At 45.2% G+C, this 22,137-nt stretch overlaps 1 protein-coding gene across 2 annotated transcripts in view; it reads right to left on the reverse strand.

The window, feature by feature from the left end:
• Nucleotides 1-644: 644 nt before the first annotated feature.
• The window catches only part of TSC1 (TSC complex subunit 1), a 684,759-nt gene continuing 663,266 nt past the window's right edge, over nt 645-22,137 (reverse strand). For both annotated transcript variants that reach the window (XM_069609318.1, XM_069609319.1), the window contains exons 19-22: nt 7,117-7,239; nt 5,852-6,039; nt 5,495-5,656; nt 645-4,090 (exon numbers count right to left, since the gene is read on the reverse strand). In XM_069609318.1, the coding sequence (XP_069465419.1) occupies nt 3,421-4,090; nt 5,495-5,656; nt 5,852-6,039; nt 7,117-7,239 (1,143 nt within the window). In that variant the 3' untranslated portion in view covers nt 645-3,420. The remainder of the gene's footprint in view (nt 4,091-5,494; nt 5,657-5,851; nt 6,040-7,116; nt 7,240-22,137) is intronic.

Below are 22,137 nucleotides of genomic sequence, written 5' to 3' on the forward strand. Positions count from 1 at the left end.
ATGCAGGTCTTCAAATTCATGGCAAACAAGCCTGCACAGTCTACTATTGTTAAAGTGAGAAGCCATTCGCTTTGAAAATTTGTGTCACTGGTTCACTGTATAGAATGGAATAGTTTGATATTTGCCAAATACCATCTGTAACCCTTTGAACCTTTCCAACTCAAGCCATTCAATCAGCGTTGTCCCTTTTGCTTATTTTGTTATGGTGATAGTTTTAAAGATTCACTTTGAAGTTACACTGCAAAAGGATCTCTAAAGTACTCTTCTGAACTTTGAGAAGTCGCTGCTTCCAAAGACTATCCTAAAAACCTACCCATCCAGACTATACCCTGTGGATAGTGCCCAATTTGTGTTGCTGCATCTTGCGCTTGTTTTCTACATCATGATGTGCCTCACCTGAGCGCGGCCATGCCTGCCCTGGCAAGCTACCCCTTTTCAGAGTGAAAAGCGCTGCAACTGAGGTGTCGTTTGAGCTTACTGACCCACTCAGCCCAAATATCAGCCGTAGGAAAAGGAGTTCAACACACCTTTTCAGCTGAAACTCAAAAGCCGTTTCAGCTCTAAAATAGGCTCAAAAAGTCCAATAAGCTAAACCAACAGAACTCCACCCACCTGCCCCCAATGAATAAACAGTACAAAACAAGTGCAAAATAATACAATGTATTTATTTCTTCACAGTTGAACACAAAGCAGCCACCCGAACAGCTCGAGGACATCCTTGTAAAGAGGGCACCACACACCCAAAACACTGGCTTCACAGTATGCCCGTGTACCATTGATTCTGTGGGAAGTGAATAGTTGTATTTCGGTTAATGTACAGGCAAGTTCATGTTGATGGTTCAAGATTATTTCAATAGTGAGGCAGGGAACAGATATACACTTGAGAAGAGGTGCAAAGCCCCCTCACCCTCATCCATCATAAAAAGAGGCTGAACAAAAAGCAGTCAGTTACTGACATTGTAAGAGCAGCACGGCCTGGGCAGGCTACCTCCCTTTGCATTCGCACACTGCATCAGCTTATCAAGTAACAGACAGAAAAAAGTCACCAATTATGGATTTTACGCTGAAAGATGCTGCAGCAGCAAGCGCTTTTAGTGTGTTGATAGGTAAGTGCAACTACCTGCAAATTTACCAAATGAATTAACAGCAGGTCCCAAATACTCTGAAGGTAAAGGCTTAGCAAACACAAGTGGCGACTGGTTCCAATCAGAAAAATAACCAAAGACCCCAAGGGTCAGGGAGCGGCCTCAATCACAGAGCTTTCCTAGGTCTCAATGTGGGATGAAGAAGGTGCTTTTGGGGGGAGGGATCCATCTGGGCGGCAGCATTTCAGAATTTCAACAGCTCCTGCTTAGCATCATGACCCATTAGCACTCCGGCAAATCTGAAAGTGGTGTGCATCATCCACAAGAGTGCCATTACTAAAGATCACACTGATGCACGCAGTGGAATCGGATTCTCCAGTCTCAAAATTGAGGAATTTTTACCAAATGTTAGAAAAGCAACCAGGTTAAGCTTGGCTGTAGTCTTCCTGTTGCCATTTCAATCCACTGACACAAAACAAGCCACGTTGCCTACCCCTCCCAAGGCAGGCTATACAAACCACTACAAGAGTTGCTTGTAAACCCACCCTCCCCCTTTATAACCGGGACTAGGTCGAAACCACAAGAGTAATGAAGGAACCTACTTTAAAATCATCTACATTTGCTGCAGTTTTGGGGGCGCAGGCACAAAAACAGCCCTAAAGTAACCATCGATGTGGCCAACAAATGTTAACGGCCAAGGAGGTAGGAGTGATGTCTGCACTAGATTGCAAGAATTGCCACGTACTACTGCAGACCGGACTCCAACAGGGACTACAGTGCAACACTTGCAGAATGGCACTCCCGAGTGCTGAGGTAGCAAATTCAATACTACAACGATACAGAAAAAGTGCTTAGTGTTTGGCTACTGGGTAAGAAAGTAACCCAACCATTGGCAAAATATTGGTTTTAGATAACGCCATCATAGTTTAATATGCAGTGAATACCCGTGCACTGTGCACACACCCAAAATACCCTTTAATATGCAGGTCAACAAAAGTGTGACTTTCACCCAAAGTGTGCAAGGCCCAACGTGGATACCCTGCTGCCAGGTGAAGGCGTTCACATTGGGTGGGAGTTTCAGTGGTGTAGACAGAACACTGGAGTACGCATCATTTAACTTCAACATTGGGGGTTGTGTGTCAATAGCATACCCACACCAAGGCATGGATTGCACTGCACTTTGATGGCAATCAGAATGTTGTATCATCTAAAGAGGGGGAAAAAACCTACCATTCCATCTGCACGCGCAGGGAACCCAATCCAAAAGTCAAACATGGCTGCCTACTTCTGACTATGACTTAAGCACTAAGAGAGCAACAGAGAATTAATTACCCACGCCCCCAATCACAATCAACAAGTCGGAGCTTCTCTCCTTGAGCTCACTACTAGAGAGAGCACCCAAACGTTCTCAGACTCCCTCACTGGAGCATTTGTCAGAAGAGAACTGACCTGCAGCAGAAAAGCAGGAGTGTGTGCAAGACACCCACTAATGGGCAGCAGGACACTAGTTGTTTCTGGTTAAGATTTTGTTTAAAAATGTGGTTTATCCAAGCACGCGCAGTGAGAACCATTTGGGAGCAGCAGGGTCAAAAGCAAATGAACACCTCAAATGTCATTAGTCCGTTAACATCAGTCTAGCCTACAAATTGAAATAGTATATTCAAGGGAGGCTACTTTGAAAAGAACTTGCATGTTACTTTTTGTATAGAAATTAGAAATTCTAGCACTGCAATATAACTATTTAAAAAAAGTTTTTCCAATTTTGCTTTCATTTTCTTCTTGTGGGCAGAAAGGAAAAAAACGGGAGGAAGGGTGATTTAAAAAAAAAAAAACAACTCAAACCGACATCCTTCAATCGTTACAAATTAAATATACAATTCACATTGAGAACTTCCCGACACACCCTCCCCTTTTGAGAAGGTAAGGCAGAGCCATCACATTCAGATGACAGGGGCGGGTGAGGAGGGCGGAAGGGTCAGGAGAGAAGATAAACCAGGGGGGCGTAGGGTCAAGAAAACAAATGAAGGAGCCCAAAGAAGCAGAAGAGACAAGTCACTGGCAGCAGAGATGTTGGATATGTTGGGCCACCTGCTACCAATCTCCTCTCTCCATAATCAGCAGAACAGCAGACAGGCCGGTTGCAGTACATTGGACAAAAACAAAGGCCAAAACTAAGCGGTTGTCCTGAAGTTAAGCAGCTGTGGGATTCCAGTTGACTTGGACCACCTCCTACATATGTAGAACGTTTTGAACCACACATCCGCAATGTCCGAAGGTCGCCAGCCGAACCAAGATCTGATGAATGCTCATGAACACTGATCTTGGAGTCCATGTTCTAGCTGTGGTCCAGTTGTTCCTCGTTGTAATCCATGATGTGAAATGAGCTGGAGCGAGATTCCCGAGTGTTGGAAGGTGGGCTCGAGGCATTAGGGCTGCGAGGTGGCTTGGCCGCACTGCACAGTTCAGACCTGGGTGCCTCGGGAAGGCTGCGGTTGACCATGCTCTCTCCGTCGCAATGACTCTCACTCTTGTTTCGAAAGAGCTCTCGCGCCCGCATGCCCAAGAAGCTCTTAGAACTGGGGTATGAGCCAACGATCAGGGGCACCCGAGATATGGGCTCTAGCAGCACCTTGGCATCTATGCAGTCACTGTAGCGGGTTAGCAGCGGGTGCTTGGGCTTCTCTGTGGACCCACCTCCGCTGCTGCTGCTGCTTCTACCACCTACTCTGCCAATACCCAGGCTTGACCTCTCGGGGGAATTTGCATCCCCATTGGTTCCATTATTTGGCTCGTTGTTGGCGCTCGGAGAGGAGTGAATTACTGCAGATTTGTTCGAAGTTGGGGAAGTATTTTTCACTGTAGGGGAACTGTGCATTGTCGAATTATTGCTTGCACTAGGAGAATTGTTCCTGACAGGAGAAGCCAACGCAGCCCCACCCACAGGCAGGACACTGCGGGGTGTTGAAATGCCTTTTGGATAAGCACCTTTGCTGGGTGAGTCGGGCCTACGAGAGGGAAGGAAAAATATTTATTAAAAAGAGTAAGCAAAAATGCAACACCACAAAAGCCACTTATAAAGAAAGAAAGCCAACACTAAAAGTACTATTCTGACTTTGTGGGGCCTACACAAATGTGTAATGTCTTCTTTTTATACCTCAACTAAAATTTAGAAAAGGCAGCTCGGAATGAGCAACTAGGCAAAACGATGCGATGGGGCGATTCAAGAAGGCCAGCGTGCAAAGAGGTTTGCATTGAAGTTAATTTGCAAAGGGCTCATAAGACCCTGCACACTGCCTGTCGGAGGTTAAAATGTAGAACAGAAGGGCATGGCAGAGTGTAATTGGGTTTGCCCATGGACGCACAAAGAGAATCAAAGTTAATGTAACAAACACGCGACTGGTGCCCTCGCAAAACCTACTGGATAGGGCTTGGGGGCATGAACAAGTTGCCCCAGTTTTCACCAAAGCATATGGAGTGCATAGGCAACCAAATTAAGCTTGAGGCTCCGGGCTAATGGGACGGCTTGTTTTTTCACATAACCCAAAATGTTGCCTAGCCTATGCAAACACACATTGTTAACCACTATCAAGAGCCCCAAGAGTGACGGGCACAATTGAAGATGCTACAATAAGGATAAGAGTGCGGGAGCCCCTCTACTGGGAAATTCCTTAGTTCCAATAAGCCTGTTCTATGGAATTTCTTCCACTCAGGAGTGTCTGCAATAACTCACTGACCCATCCCAGGGGTGAAGTATCAATTGGCACATCAGTCTGGCCCCACCCACAACGGCAGTCCAGCTCAAACACTAGGCAATTCTCTGAACAAGAGAACCAACAGCATCCACAGACACGCATTTCAGCAGGAGCCTTAAGAGGCTCAGCTTCACCTCAGTGATAAGGCCCAAACGCCTATCTGGGGCTGCTGGTGGAGCAGTACTCTTCCTCAGAGAAGAATTGCCTGGCATTTCAGTGTTGCACTGCCCTTGTGGGTGGGGCCAGACATCCATCTAAAAGGCTGCGAGCTGAAATGTGTTTGTAGACCCTTCCAAGTGGATAAAAATTCCATAAACCGGTTATTTGACCCATGTTCGTTCTTAGTAGAGGGGATGACACACACGGGTTAATGCTAATAGTTATGGGAAACACTGCTCAAGCAGGCCAGCGATTCTCAAGCACAGAAGACTGGCATTGCAGGGTTTTCAAATTCAGGCATCCGCTGTTGGAAGCTTTAAAGACAGATTATTGACATTGTGCTTGATCCTCTTCAACGATCCGCTGTCAAGGAACTGTTAGGGAGTCAGAGGAAATTCCACATAAACCCCTGAAAAATCAGGAAGGTGCACCCCTCGCTGGACCCCCACACTGTTCACTGGGCTCCCCCAACCATTCCGGACTCTCTACCAGTCTCACCGTTCCTCAGCCACCTCAGCAGCTTCAGGCTTCTCCCGGTTGGGGTTTCGCTGCAGGTCTTCCTTCTCCAGGCGGCTGTACAGTGCAAGGATCTCTGCCTCTAGCGCCTGCGTGACCCTCCTCTGAGCCTTGTACTTGCATTCCACTGCATCCAGATGGCCCCTAAGAGCAGAAAAGTGAAAAAGGATTATAAACCCAGGAGGCGCACTAGATATCCTTCTAAAATAAGTGGGATTACACAAAACAAACTGATCTGTATTTTAAGTCGTTAAAATACTGTACAGACTTGCAAAAGAATCAAATCAACAGAAGAGCTACAGTTTAGGCTGCAGCCTCCCCCTCCCTGAACCCAGATACCTGGCCATAGTCTTGACATCCTCCAAGTATTTTTTCTGCTCGAGAAGCAGTAGTTCCTTCCTGCCCATATTGGCCTCCAGCTCGGCTAACGCTCTATGGGCACAATCCAGGCTCTGGCACTGTCTTGCAAGACGGAACTCTGCCTGGTCCTTCTCATGCTGGCAGGCGTGTTTCAGCATTTCCATCTCCTGTGTTCAGGGGTGGAGAGATTAATTCACAGCTCAGCATGAATAATCACTAGTCCAGCAGTCAACGGCTGCAACACTCAACTTAAGGCGTAGATCTGTATTGGGATAAGGGCGTTAGGTGTGCCCACCAGCAAGAGGCTCCAATGTGGCCTTTTAGTCAGCAGCAGGGGTCATCAGCAGGCAGGTCTGTGTGCGGAGTGCTTGTGAAAAAATAGAAGTGCTGTAAAATTGGAAAGCAATATACTTTTGGGTCTCCTTGTCAACGGCAGGGCTCAAACTGGGTCCTAGTTTGAAAACCTATTGTGGAGGGTATCCTAAAAGAAGCAGCAATGTAAGAGCCCCAATGCCAGAGAAATGGGTGCATGGGATGGGCGTGGCACTCTCCTCTGCTATCTGTAATCGAGTACTAAACAACAAAATGGAAAGGATGCCCCATACGGCATAGCAGTGTGAAGATAAGGGGATGCTGCAGAGTACATCCATATTTAGGATAAAAGAGGTTACAGTTGAATAGTGAATTGGGCTGAAAGCTTATACCTATTGAGAAAAGCAAAGAATGCTATGGAGCACATGACTGCAGGAGAGGATGGATGTTCCCCATCTGGGTAGTGTGATGCTTCAGTAGATAAGAGGTCCTTGCACAACGTCTGCAGTCCACTTAAGTGGCAGTTAGTTACCAATATGCAATTAAAAGAATACTCTGAGCCGTGAAAGCACAGAAAAGTGCAGTGTTTAGGCAATTGTAGAACGTATAGGGTACAAGAAATCAGCAGCAACTTTAAATGCTCCAGTACAGAGTAGCGAAAAAGAAATACTTTGCAAAGAGCTAGAAAATAAAGATGTCAAACCAAAAGGTCTAAGGCATGTCAGAGCTCCTGGAAAAAGGGATTTGAAAAGAAAGCCGAATACTCAGAAACAAATGGGGAAGGTAAACACTTGTAGGATTTTGGGTCTATCAAGATCTAAAAATCATACAACTCGTTCCACGATGAGCCTAGTACATGCACAACTGTGTACATATAACAAGAAAAGTCTGGACACAATGGAATGGTATTCCTTCGTAGTGGGAATACATACCTGGGTGGTGTGTGTGCGCTTATTTTGCAACTGTTCCAGATATAACTCGTTAACCTCGCCCAGAACCAAGAGCTGCCGGTTCAGGAACTCCATCTGCTGCTGTACAGACTCACTGTTTGATAGCTGAGGCAAAAAGATAAGAAAACAAAAAACACAAAGAATCAAGATTAGAGCCCAGACCTTTGCATAACAGACTCCCTGACCTGCGGGAAGACCAGCAGCCAGAGGCTGGAAGCCATAATCTCTGGATGTTTCCAATAGCAACGATACATCTTCCTGACCTGCGTCAACCCCAGAACATTTGGCTTTGACTAGGTAACTATTTTACCTCGCCCCTGGGTGAAGGGGAATATTTTTCCCCAGCTTAACTAGTATTTTACTCTTTTTATGGGTGACCTTTTTTATGTCTCTTCATAGTACATGGTTGAAGTTCTAGTTCCCTACAACTTTTGGGGCTTAGGCTGGATTGCCCCTTTGGGCTCCCCTATTAATTTCTCTTTCATGTACTTGGGTGAACTACTGTTCCCAAGTAGTAAAGAGGTGTTCTCCTCCCCCTTTACAATTCATATAGTGAGCCAGCACACCCCACCTTATGTAGAGTGCTGGGGGGATACAATGTACCCCTTTCTTACTTACCTGCTAACATTTGGTTACAATTGGGAGTTTAACATGAATGGCTGGTGGCAGTGGTTTTACCTTCATGACTTTTAGTCTTTATTACTGGTATTTGTAATGCACAGAAGGGCCACCATTTTTCTAAAATAGTGGGCTCCTTTTTTCGCCATCTTTTGTGTGCTTGCCGTTTCCCAGGTCTTCCCCTGCCGTTCTAGGTGGCGACGACCTCAGTGGCTGTTTTGTTTTGAGCAGGAATCCTGTCGATTCTCCGCCTATGCGTCAGAGTGTCTGGAAAGGTAGGAAGCGAGGGAGGAGTACACAACTCTGCAGCCCTTTGTCTGCTACACTGCCTGAAAGGAAAACTTCCAGTGGGGGGCTGGCTATCCTGATTGGACAACCAAACCGGTCCCCTTGCTGTAAAATGTGTCGAGAGAATGCAGAGGTTGTGCAATAGTTCCTGATAAGAACTCTGAACCTGGAAGCTGCTGACAAGTCGATCACTGGAGCTGTAACCAAAAAATATGAATAAACTACCGCTGTATCGATTTCCAGCGACCGGAGAGCCTGTCTAACCAGAGCCTGCTGTTACCCTTCGTTCCAATCGACCTCGGGAATCCAAAAAGGACGACCCCGAGCCTGGTGAGATACACTAGACTCAAGAACACCTGAATTTTGAGTGATCCCCCATCGTGCTGCGACCTTGGGGGCTGCAATACCCTGGGACCTCGAGCCATTGTGAAGTGCATGGTCTTCCGAATGGAGTTGAAACTTTGGTGGCATCCTGCTAGAGCTCCAGAGACGCGATTCCAATCCTGGAAGTCCCCTGAGCTGAGTGCTGGGCCAGATTAGCGACGCAAATCTAATCAGCGATATTCAGTCTTCTTCTGGCTCCTGAAAAGTTTGCCAGAAAGACAGAGCCACATCTAGCTGTGAGGAAACTTGCCTGGAGCCTTCCCTGTTGATCCATGCTGCAGAAGCCCTGCCAGTGTCCTATCTTTAAGACAAGGAATTCAGCGACTGGGTTTTTGGCTGCAGATCCTGAAGTCTTCTTGCTGCAACCCTTCTTCCATGCTAAGGTACTGTGTTGGCTGGGGTATTTACTTACCGTAAACCTGTGCGATTTCTGTAAAGCTTTTGGGGTGTTTCCTGTGATTGGGTGTCCTCTCGTCCCGTTCACCCAGGCCCACTGCTGGAATCCTCATAGGGTGTTTTCTCTGATGTCCCTGGACCCTACCTAACGTTAAAGTGAACTACTTACCTGTTTGAACATTCTTCCACAGGAACTCTGACTTTTGCAGCACCAGAACCCTATGTCACCCTGCCTACAACTGACTCCTAGACCACTAGGGTCCCTCGTCTGCCTCCGAGTGAACTAGAATAGGGAAGGACTGGATAAGTAAATTATTCCATCTTGAAAACAATAACAAGTGTTCGAAAATTACTTACTTGTGAAAGTTAGTTGGTAAATAACTCGGTGAGCAGTTACAAAAGTACCTACTTACCTTGACTGTGTGTTGTGCCATTCTGAAAAGTATATATAAGGTTAATTTACTCACCTGTGAATTATTTGTGCCTCTTTCCCAAAAGTAATGCTGTTGGCTTCACAAACTATTTCTTTCAAAGAATAGGTGTATACATTTCCCAACTGGGTCTTGCTTCTCCCAACGTGCTGTAAAGCCTTTTTAGAAGTCTGCCTTAAGTTTTACCTACCTGGAATAACCGAGTAATTCATATAGTGTAACATTAGGTTTTGCTTTCCCTGGTCTGTTTTATATAGATGCCAAAACAGTCTTCGGTCGATACATACATTTACATTGCTGATCCCTCCTTTAAAAAGTATATAGGTTTTACCTACCTTGAGTTAGCTATGTGCCATCCTAAAATAATTTAACGAGTTATTGCAGTGTTCCACTGATCTGAAAAGCAACTGCAATAGTCTATTACAACATTAGGTTTTACCTGCCTAGAAGAGCTGTATGCCATTCGTAAAAAGTGTTTTTCAGTTGCAGCTGACCTTGGTCTACCTGGTGCATCCTAAATCGGTGTAAAGAGGTCTTGCTTACCTTCGTCTGTGTTCTACTGTGCGAAAAAGCAACTGTAATAGAATATGTAGGAGTCTAAGCAGTGGACTGCTTGGAAGTCATTCCACTGTTGCTACGACTGCTGGAGGCAGAGACATTCTCACTAAAACCCCTGAAGTACCGACAGAGTGGTGCACAGTAGCAGAGTAGCTGTCTAAGAGGTCCAAGCAGTATGGGAGGTGGAGTGGTGTGCTACGCACAACGCAACGGGACACAAAGTAAGAATCACTGGGGGGAGGGGTAAGTGCTCCTTTGGACTAACCTATTGAGGCTTGGGTCACTGCATGGTTCCTATTTAACTTGCTTTGGCTCTTAGCATCAACAATTAAATCAAAGCAAAGACCGTGCTAGCGATCGCTGCCTTTCTGGTAATTGCCCCTTTAGTTCGCAGGGGGAAAAGATGAAATAAATGTTATTGCCTTGTTGAAAAAAGCCAAAAAGCAGAGTGAGGGCCCCACCAACCCAATGCAATCCAAGATAGAGACCTTTTTGGGAATAACTCAGACATGAAAATGAATGGGCAGTCTGTCTAGCCACAAGTGGCTCAAAAGGCAGAGGCCAAAGCTCCCTCAGAGAACATCTCAATAGACAAGAACGGCTCACTGTTAAAACTATGTAAGGTCATACATAGAAATTCTATGGTTCCAAAGGACTTTGCGTATGATAATTTGGATTCAAACCTGTCACAGACCCCTGACTTGGAGAAATTCCTAACCACCTACGACTCATCAACCAGCAAAAGTGACAGAGGTAGAATCTTTGTCCGAGGTCTCCATGCTCTCCCAGACCTCAGTTTTTTCCTCCGCATTGAATTTATAGAGGCCAAAATCAAAGCAGTCTTAAGCCTATGTGCTAAAATGGCGGAAGAACAGCAAAGACTTAAATAAATCTTGGCAAGAGTGTTAGACCTCATCCTGCTGGCTAGTCAGGATCTGGTGGGGTCTGGCATTCCAAGTCATTTGCTAGCCATGACAAAAGCTGGATAGCACAATTACATTGCCCGATAATCCTAATACCAGTGTAAGGACAGGATAGAAACATGAAAAGGGAGGGAGATGGCTGACACGGGGGAGGGAAACATCCACCCTCCCCTAGCTTCTTGTGGCAGCCTTTGAAGTGACGCTCTGGAGGCCCCTTGTTCAGAAATCTCTCATGGAAGATATGCCTTATTCTAAATAAGCAACAGCCATCCCTAAGGAAGAAATTGCAGAATAATCCATGTAAATTAGGCACAGAAACTACTGCAAAGATGATGCAGACCGGGGTAAAAAATAAAAGGTGGTGGGTAAAAAGACAACATGCAGGCGCATGGGGGATGGCACGGTCAGGAGGGTACAGCTGCAGGACAATTGGATGGCTACAGCTAAGAGGAGCGGTAAATCTACACTCCCCAGTTGAGTCACCCGGTCACACCCTGTGTTGATGCCCACAGCGACAAGTGAAAGATTAAATGCTGAACAGCGCTTGAAACTTCCATGCCATGTAGAGGGGGGCGGGGGAAGAGGCCCGAATAGGTAACCCACAGCACCGAAGAACTGGAGGAGAGGGGAGTGAGGTCACGAGATTAAAGCTTCGACTAACATCGTGGACAAATTGCCAACGGACCATGCCAAGACTGGAGAACTACCCCCCCACCCCCAAAAAGGCCAATGGAGGAGTAGAGTTGAGGAACTTTGCCCTCCCACACAGGCCAGGATGTTACATTTGTGGAGAGGAACCCTACTTCTTTAAGCATGTTTCTCAATCAGTCCTGGCTCTTAGAATTACTACATCTTGTACCAGATTTGAAATCTATCACATCCAGGGATATAGGGAAACTGGAGCTCCCTCCATATGACAGCATAATCTGGGTACTGGCTAGTTTTGATTCATCGATCCTGGTAGAACATGTTTGCAAAAATGCTGCAGCAATGAAGGAGCTGTGGTTTGAGATCCTGGTTTTTCATCCACAGGAACAAAAGGCCACTTCCATTGTATGCTCCCTATACAATCAGAAGCTGACACCATGAGAAACATGAGGAGTACAGGCAAGGAAGTGGGAGGCAGCAAGGGCACTGGTCTCCAATTAAACAAGTATATTGACCACCTGAGGGGGCAGAACACTGGCAGCTAAACTCCTGGAATACCAGAGATCATAGATCCGACCCTCAATTACCAGCCAGCGCTTGAATTAATGAGGTCGGAGATCTTCTGCCTTCAGGAAACTTGGCAAACGACACATTCCTAGCTAGCCATGCAGAGAAGGGTCGTCCTAAGGGAGGATTGTGTATTGGGGCAAAATGTCCCATGAATTTAATAGAATTTCCTACATTGAGTCCTCATCATAAACTATTATGTGGCTATTCTCCCAATCTACTAAAGGGAGTATGAGCCACTCTAGAAGAAACGCTATATGAGACCCTGGGAGGGGAATCACAGAGGGAAGCTCCGACAGGTACCCTCAGAAATTGGAGCAATAGCTTTCCTAAGGGGTGCGTCATCTTGGCAGGAGATGGTAACATGGATTGTATTTACGATTCTCAGAGGAATGCCTGTAAGGGGAGGAAGGCTTGGGACGCAGGGCGGGAGACTGGAGAGAGGCCTTGGATGAGTTTGGACTCTTCCCCCCCCCCCCTGGTAGTAGAGGAAGGCGAGGCCCAAATTACATGGTCTAATGGAACCTATAATAGTACTGATTTTATATTTATTAACACACTAGTAAACGAGCCGTTCACCCAAACTTGGAATAACCCCTGACCAGAGTAGTGACAGGCAATTCTTAGTATTTTTATTTATTTTATTTTTTTTATAATGCGCTTAATACCAGAGTTAGGTTTCTAAGTGTGGATCCGGGACTCAAACCTCTTGCTCTGCGTGGTACTGCTTCCAAGACCAGCACGTTGCCCCCTGTGTCATCCTCCGTGAAGTGCAGAGGGGAGCTGGTGAGACACTATTGCTGGAATAGGTAACCACAGTTAACCAACAAGGCAAGAGGCTACACTGGTTGGTGGCAAGGATTCAATGCTTTGTCTGTGCAGTCAGGGTACAGGGCCAGCGTGAAAAGGAAATCTTGGGGGGCTGTGATTGGGAGCTAAAGAGGTTACCTCCTTGGATGTTTCCCCCATACCCTGGCCAAAGATATTCAGTGGTCGTCGACCAGCTGGGAGAGGTAAGACCTAGATTTCATATGGGAATATACAAGACGCAGAGGGCCCTAAACTGCCCGTTTCATAAAACTAAAAGAAGCGGACCACCTCCTGGAAAACCAAGAAAGAAATCCTAGCACGGGCGAGGTCCAAACATAAAACCTAGCTCCGGAACTACAAATAAGGGGAAAGCTCAGCTGCCTGGAAATGTACTAATTAGCTGATCAGGACACACGACAAAGCAGAGGTTCTAGCACCTCATTTGTAGTAACGGTCTGAGCAGTGCAGCGCTGGAGGTTTGTGGTGTTGCAGAGGGTCAATGGGGTGCCTTTATTGAAAACACTTCTAGAAGAGACATTGAACTCTTATGAACAAGGGGAGCTCTCTCATTGAGGGGCACCGCGGTGTCGTGTCATATAAGAGGAACTGACAGAGGGGATCATATCCAAGAGGAAGGCCTCAATGGCCATAGGTCCGGATGGACTTTGTAACGTACTTCTAAAGAGCGACCCTTCACTGTGGGGCTCTTTGTTACAAGGCCTCTTTTATACGCGCAATAGGAATTATACCCAATAGTTGGAAAAACTCTACTCATCCAGGTGCATAAAAAGGGTCCCCGAAACCTACCGGCAAACTTCAGACTTTTGGCGATGCTGGAACCTAGTGCTAAGATTCTTGCCACCATATTGTTGGAACTGCTGGCAGAACAGGTGAAGAGAAAAGGCCTGCTTCCTTTCAATCAGACTGGCTTTAGGATGGTAAGTGCAACTACCCACACTATCTGGGCACTGCTGACATTGATAGACATCCAACAATACCCTGGTAGTGTTCTTGACCTTGCGGACTAATCAGCCGCTTTCGATAGTGTCATTAGAGTTATATTATGAGAGAAGTTAGAAAGGTGGGGCATAGATCCCTCACTTCTTTACTTTATTTTTTTTTTATTTTACTTGTCACAATTTACAAAAAAGGTTTACAAGAAAAACAAAAAGAAAGAATATAATTAAATTCTCAACTCCAACTGTCCCATCACTTCAGCTGCCAAATTCCAAAGTAACGCACGGACAGATCTTTTCGAATCACAGCCCACGGCGTGGCTCCAGTTTTCTTAGAGCTTCAAGTTCATGAAGAACTGGGAAACCGCTATCACATATCTGATGTTATCCCCCTCAATTAAGCGGTTCCACCAATCTTCTTCATCGCACGTTATTTACTCCTTGAATAAATGACACAAATGCGCCATTCTCAGCCTTAACAAAGAAGTACAGGCTAATAATAGATGACGCAATGTCTCTGGTTGTTTCTTATTTTTACAAAATCGGCAGCTTGTGTCAGTTGTTATTTTCCTGATCGTTCTTATCTCGTTCGTTGATAGGAGATTCATTCACACTCTTAAGAACATCTTGCTTGGGAACTTTTTTTTTAGATAATTCGGTAGGTCATTTAAACCTCTTGTTGGTGGCAAGTGGCTTATCAATTTGCTTCTTTGGTCCAATGATGTAGTCTGTATCCAGTCATGTTCCTTCAGTTTTTGTTTTACTTTATTCGGATTCTGAATAAGTTCTTCCTCAGAGCACTTTATTTCCGCAAGAGTTTTTTGATGTTCTTTCTTCCAACACATCAAAATTTTACTTTTCTGTTCTTCAATTTCCGCATGACTAATGGACATTACGTTTGGGCAAGTGGTAATCGGGGACTTCCTATATAGCATTTATGAATTTCTAATGACCATCCATTCCAATGATTGTAGACAGAGTTCCTGGCATATGGTCTTCACTGGAGTTGATTGTGGTAAGTTCAGGGTACGTTTCCAAAATAAACCTAGGCGTTTCCAGAAGTCTTGTGGAATCATCAGCAATGCGTCCGCCCCATAAATCAAAGACGGTACCACCTTCCCTTTATAGAATTGAATCAGGGGGATTACTGTAAATCGTCCAAATCTTCTGACGATTATTTTTGCTTGACTTGCCAATTTTTTTACCTTCTCCAAAAGATGGAGTTTCATGGGACGCTCTTGTTTATTGTTACTGAGAATTACCCCTAGATATTTAAATTGTACCATTGTTCTATTTTCTCACCTTCCAGAGTCCAACTGAAATTCTCAATGCGGGTGGTTTGTTTCTCCATGATCATAACTTTGGTTTTGGTCTTGTTAATCTCTAGATTCTTCTTCTTTATGTACGACACTAGTTCGTTCAATTGGCGTTGAAGGCCGATCGGAGTGTAGTCCATTAGAATGAGATCATCCGCACAGAGTAATCTTGGGATCTTAACCTTCCCCTCTGTGGGTGGGAAAGACCGGATCTCCTGACCGCTTTCTTCAATGTCCCAAAGATATGCGTTAAAGAGTGTTGGTGTAAGAGGACACCCTTGCTTCACTCCTCTTGCCGTTGGGATTGGCTCAGATAGCAATCCCCCTTGATTTAAACGCACTCTGATACGAGGTGTCATGATGAAGAGCTCTAATGGGTCCTAAGATGTTTTCCGGACAGTTTCTCGATGTTAATTTTTCCCCCAGAGTATTTCACGATTGACCTGGTCAAAAGCCTGGACCAGGTCAATAAAAGCAAGATAGATCTTTGGATTTCCTTCTTGGATCTTGCTTTTTAAGGTGGTTAATAAGAGAATGTTAGGTGCAGTTCCCCCATCTTTCACAAACCCTGATTGTAGAGGGTCCTCATGTCCGGATTTCCTAGACCATTTTTGAAAATTTTCTAGCAACAGTGAACCAAACACTTTCCCAACTACATCTAGTAATGCAATCGGCCGGTAGTTCCTAGGTTGATCTCTTGGCCCTACTTTGTAAATCGGGACAATTATTGCTGTAGTCCATGAAGCAGGTATCGATCTTGTTTCAATACAGTTTTTAATTACCTCATGTATAAAATGTGTCCATTCTATAGCATGTTCCTTCAAGTCTGCGTTGGTAATGCCGTCGGGCCCAGGGGCCCTTGAGTTGTTCAATTGGACGAGTTTTCTTTTCATGTCCTCCTTATCCCAGAAATTCTCCCATGATGGTTCTAACACTTCATGGTTATGGGACAGATTTACCAACTTTTGGTTACGACGGTAAGGATGTCCCTTTTTTTTTTTTAAATGATTTCGTGAAGTAGGCCGACCAGGCTTCTTCCCCCACAAAATTATTTACTGAATTATTTTGTGAGTCTGAAGTGGTTCTAATTAAAGGAATGTTTTGCCTAAAATGTTAATTTAAAAAAATAGATAGGCAAAATTAAAAAAATATACTCGCACTTTTTTTAAAAATTCCTATGTAAAATTTTGAGCTATTCAAGTTCAACATTTGCAAAAGCAAGCACATGGGCGCATCCATTTTGTGAATGCGCCGGTGCTCTCCCTCGGGAGTGCCCTCGGGAGAGCACCGGAGACCCAAAGTGAAAGCCAAGGCAGGCAGAAACATACGCGGTTGTGTTTCTGCCTAGAGCTGATTTCCCATTTGGGGCTCTCGGGCTCCCCACGGGGGGCCCCGAGAGACCCAAATGGGAAATGCTAAATGCTGCAGTGTTTCTGCCTAAATCTGCTTTCCCATTTGGGGCTCTAGGGCTCCCCGTAGATTTAGGCATAAACAACGCGGTTGTGTTTGAAAACGCTGCGGTTTTTCTTTCCAAGTTTCTCAGGCTCATCTGAGCAAAAGCTACCGCAAACATAAATACAACGTTTTTAAAAGCTGCGGTTTTATTTCTAAGTTTTCCGGGCTCCTCCAGCCCGGAAAACTTAGAAAAAAAAACACAGCTGGTGTTTATTTTTTATTAAAAAAATAGCACTTACCGAGATGCAGCTACATCTTTTCTGCCTGTAGTCTCCGGTCCCCGTCCTCCGCGTACAGCACCAATGAAGGAAAAGCAACCCAGTGGTAGCTTTTGTTTACTACAGCTGGCTGGCTTTTCCTTCATTAGTGCTGCAAAAGCCAGCACAGGCGGGCATCCATTTCACAAAACGGATGCGCCCATGTGCTTGCTTTTGCAAATTTTGAGCTTGAATAGCTCAAAATTTTACATAGGAATTTAAAAAAAAAAGTGCGAGTATATTTTTTTTAATATTGCCTTTCTATTTTTGAAATAATATTTTTAGGCGAACCATTCCTTTAAGGTTCAAAAATCTCTGGTTTTCCTACTACACAGTGTATTTAGCACACCAGGCGCATCGGCTTGAAGCAGGTTTTCTCTGATGTCTTAACCAGTTTTTATAGGTCCTTGATGCTATTTTTAATTTATTCAGCAGTGCAGAGGTAGATGTCTTCCTAACTTATTGCTTTAGTTTTTTCCGTTTTTTCCTTTCTTCGACAATTCTCTTGTTGAATTCATGCAAATGGGTTTTTGACGTATCATTTGGACCAAACTTTCTTTTAACTTCGTAGATTTCTAACAGAGGTTGATAGTCAATGTTATCTTTCATGGCTACTTGCTAGTTTGTTGTACTGATGCTTATATATGAATCTGTAAGTTCCACAACTGCATTAGCCGACAATCTTAACTTTGTGCCCCCATTAGAGACTTCAATTTTTGCTTCCATTTTCGCACTTGCTTTTCTTGTGCAAGCCCATTTTACCTTTAAGAGGTTATGGTCACTGTTAACCGTTCTCACAACCTCATATTCAGTTATGATCTTAAGTAGCTTGTCAGAAACAAATATATGATCCAAATTTGCTGTCGAGTTGTTTCTTTCCCATGTCAGTATTCTCGGGTTATCTCTGTGTGTTTATGTTTCTAGACTCTGCAGATCCCAAGCGGCCATTGCCTTAATCCAAAGATGTCCACATACCATATTCAAAAGGCACCTTTTTACCATTCTCATACAGCGTATTAGATTTCGGGCAAACTGCATTAAGGTATCCACACAGAATGACACATTTCGGCATCCATTCCAGATGTATTCTAAGATGTTGTCTACCATTTCTAGGTAGTCCTCGTTTTTAATCGCTGCGGGATTCCAATATGTGTTCACCACAATTATTGCTTCATCCTTTAGAATATGATGACTATTATCTAACAATTGCTGTGACCAATTCAGAAGAGACAGTTGGAAGTGGCTATTTGAAGTCACCGAGTCAACATAGCGTAGTCTTGATCCAGATCGAATAGCGTTGAGCAGACCTAAGGAGGGTCGTCCTTTTTCCGAACGGTCAGCGGGGGCCAGGTAGGTTTCATAACCCTCCAAAAATGGCTTCTTAGTTAGCCATGTCTCCTGGAGACAAATGATGTCAAACTCTCCCAGGTTAACATCGCTCTTTGCCAAGAGGTGGCTAAACCCCCGGGTGTTCCAACATGCCATGGTGATATTATCCTCTCTCAAGGCCTTCTGACTCTCGGTCCCGGCATCCGCCTTGCTGACCTTCTGTGCCTTGCATGGCTAACTTCTATTCCCTGGTGCTTTCCCCGGACCGTTCGCATATTCCACATCTTCTCCGTCCCCAGACTTTTTTCTGACCGCCGTTTGATCGTTGACCATTTCAGTAACTTCTTGGGCAAATGTGATTTTTATCTTCCGCAGGGGACCTTTTGGGTATCTGTCGTTCACAGCATCCTGGTGAATATTTCCATCTTCACTTGCTTCGTTTGATTTCGCTCTTTGATCTTCTCTTTCTAAGGCACTTAACTGTTTCTCATTCCTGGTAGCTTCCTTTTTTTCTGTACAACCTGCAGTAGATCGAATAGCGGTGTCATCCTGACAGGTAGGTTCCTTTTGTCTTGATCTCAGATTATCCTTTTGCACCTGTTTTTCGGTTGTTTGTTCAGTTTGAGCACCACTTGTTCGGCAGTCCCACAAGTCATAACCTAACATTTGGAAACTTGCTTGTTCCGAAATCACCATTAGTCTAATTATATGGGAGGGAATATGCAGGTAGACACAATCTCTTTTACCCGTGGAGCTAAACTCCACAATTTTTATGTCTTCCGTGCTAATCTGCCTCAGTTTTGGGATACAATTCATTAGTGCCATGATGTTTTTCCGATTCAGGATCAAATTATCTCTGGACTCCCCTACCCGTTCCAGCTTAAAAGTCCTTTCACTATCTAGTGTTTTGCTGTACGGGATATGGGTATCTTGTTCTTTAACTGTAGCTTGTATTCTGTCAGCTCTTGCGTTATGTCCCCTAATTTGATCCGATGTGAATCTACTCTTTTCCTCTTTGTTGTTATAAGTTATTAAGTGTGGCTTCTGCCATGTCCGAGTTTTGATCTCTCTTTTGGTATCTAGGACCGTGGGCCTTGGATTTGTTGCTAAGGCAGTTCTGCTGCTCCTTTTATGGTCCTTCACTAAGTTCTCAGTTTCTAGGGAATTCAGGCTCAAAAGTTGTTTTCCTCTGTGGGCCTTTCCTGCCTTTTCCCATTTTTCTGCCAAAGTGAGGAAGGGGCTTAATATTTGGACGTCTGTTTACTTTGTTTCCACAATCATTTCCCAAGACCCTCGCATGTTGAATCTCTCTTGGGGATTCTAGCTCTGAACTTTCAACCAAGTATGTTGATAGGTCTAATAGATCAATACCCTCTTCAGAGTCAATGATGATCTGATGCTTCTTAGCTGAGCTATCCGCTGGTCTCAATTCTTCTAGGTTTGAAGGTTTCAAAGCCTGGAAGGCCACCAATCTGTTTATTACCTCTTTTCTTGTCCGTTCTTTAGTTCTCGGTTTGGTCTTTTGCTAGAATTGACTTTGAGGACTGAACTTCTTCTGTTGCTACATGTTCTCCTTGCTTGTTCACTGGGTCTTTTCCCTTTTACAAAAAGCGGATATAGTTTCGGGGTCTTCCCTCGATTGTCAAATTCTTTTGGAACGGATGATCCTCTGGTAAGTCCCCCCCCCCCCCCCCCCCCCGAGTTTCATTATGTGGCTCTAGATCTAGTTCCTCTACTATTTCGACCGTGGCAAGTGTACCATTTTTCTCGGGCGCGATTACACGTCCATTAGATGGTTGTTTCTTAGATGTGGAGGGGGGGCCCTGTGTTCTTTCCGTACTTTTGTTTGCGGGACTATTTTCAAGACTTCGGTGGAGTCCCCTAGGGACTTTGGGTTAGTCGTTTCATTCCTATTTTCACTCACTGGCTGTCCGTCTTCTGTAGCAAATGTATTTGAGAGTACTTTTGCAATTTCCTCAGACTGTGCAACAGTCGGTGCAAGTCCAGGAGTCGCTGTCATGATCTCTGCTTCCAAAAGATCAGGACTTGCCCGACTCCCTTGGAAGCAGACCCATAACCCCGGTTCCGAGTGCCAGCCAGTCCCAATTGGGACCTTTTGGACCCTGTCCTGGCGCCAGTGGCACCAGGCTCATAAAGATGTCCAGTCCCAGCGCTGGAAGCGCCGGGCTCAATGCTTGGGTGGACTTACCTGCAGCAGACCATGCTGCTTACTTACCTGCCAGTTGAACCCCGGATCCTCTTCTGTTTGGGACTACTTTTCCTGTTGGGTGGGGCAGGAGCCACTCCCTAGGTTCAGAACACTGGAACTCTTCTGGAAAGCAGGAACTCTTTTCTTACCTAGGCGTGGCTGTGGAAGGAGACACCTAAGCACTACAGGAGGCTATTTAAACCACACCCGATGGATGAATCTTGCTTTGTGTTATTCTGCATTCTCTGCAGCAGAACGCTCATCGTGTCTTCTGCTTCTGATCCTGGGCCTAAGGAAACAAAGGCTTACCATCCTGGAATCCAGTCTTCAGCAGCACCTGTAAAGACAAAGAAAGAACAGGTTAGCACTACGGTCTTCAGTGGCAGCGCATCTCTTACCTGGTCCATCGGCTGTCACCAACGCCTCGCGCTGCATTCCGGCATCTGAAAGACAAAGGCTTACCTACTCTTTGCATGTTCCGGAGGTCTTCGCACTGCATTCCGGCATCTGAAAGACAAAAGCTTACCAGCTCTTCGCACGCTCCGGAGGCCTTCGGCGCTGCATCCCGCATCTGAAAGACAAAAGAAGGTGCGTTTAAAGACATTGGGCAACTTTATTACTCACGTGCCATTACTCCTTCCCACGCCGAATCCAGTGGGTATTCCAGCACCCTTCAGCTTCTCTAAAGCTCCGAACTTGTACCGGCAAGATAAAAGGGACAGTTAGTGCGCATCGTGAAGCAGGCTACAAGCGCTTACCTACGTGTTTCCAGGCGCTTCTATTCCTCACGCGGGTTCGATCCTCAACTCTCATCAGCCCGCCATCCGCCATCGCTGGAACTCTGCAAAACAAGAGATATCATTACAAAAGACTTTTAAGACATTTGAAGCGCCCAGAACTTACCGTTCGTGCAGTTAACGACGGACAGCAGTCCTCTGAGGTCAAGAGGCCTGCACCCTTATCCAGTGAAGGAACTGGTTACGGCACCCTGCCCCGAGGCAGATGGAGAGCTCGGCGTTCACTTATCTAAGGTGAGGGCGTTAACCTTTGGGGTTCTACAGGAGAAGAGAAAGGGAAGAGGAGAGAGGCACCCAATAACCCCAGTTCATTAATCCCATATTTTCTATCTGCAGACATCTTACTCATCGAGTCAGTCATACAGTGCACAGAGGTCCAGCCCAAAGAGACAACCGTGTGTTACACATCACCTTTGAAGATACGGCATTCACCCAGTCAAGACCGGCGCCTCTGCGGGAATCAGGTGAGCGTTACAGTCGCCTTGTTCCCCTCCATTTCCGAGTTTCCTATAGTGTCCTGTGGTTTATTAGACAAAGCAAGCCCCCCTCCTCTTGTTTCTAGGGCCATAATATACCCTTCAATGTAAGTCATTTTTGTGTAGAGCATTGCCACCAAAGTTATCTGGTCCTTTAAGGGGTCATGAATGGATTCATATAATTTACAAAACGGTGTTAGGGCAATTGTTGAAGCTGACATCACTGTTAGGATGTCCACTTTTTTGTGGGAGTTTCTTTTTCATTATTAGAGTCCATGTTGGAGATCTTCTGCTTCGCAGAGGAGAATGTAGATGGGTACTAGGTGTGGTGTTAGGTCCCTGCTCTGAATTCTTTATAGGCTTCTCAACACCACTTCCCCCATCCAGTATAACTTTTGGCTGTATCTCCCTTTGAGCCTCACTCATTGATATTTCCCTTGAGGAAGGTCTCAAGTTTGTTTCTCTTAAAGGGAGGTTTTTATCACATAACGATGTGTCAGTTGCCTCTTGTCTGGGGATTAGTTTTATGCTGCGATCTGTGTTTGTCTTAGAAGTTTCACACAATTCCAAGACACGGCCATTTGC

This window comes from Ambystoma mexicanum, chromosome 8, assembly GCF_040938575.1.
Source record: "Ambystoma mexicanum isolate Mex_15411 chromosome 8, UKY_AmexF1_1, whole genome shotgun sequence".
NCBI classification, from domain to species: Eukaryota; Metazoa; Chordata; class Amphibia; order Caudata; family Ambystomatidae; genus Ambystoma; species Ambystoma mexicanum.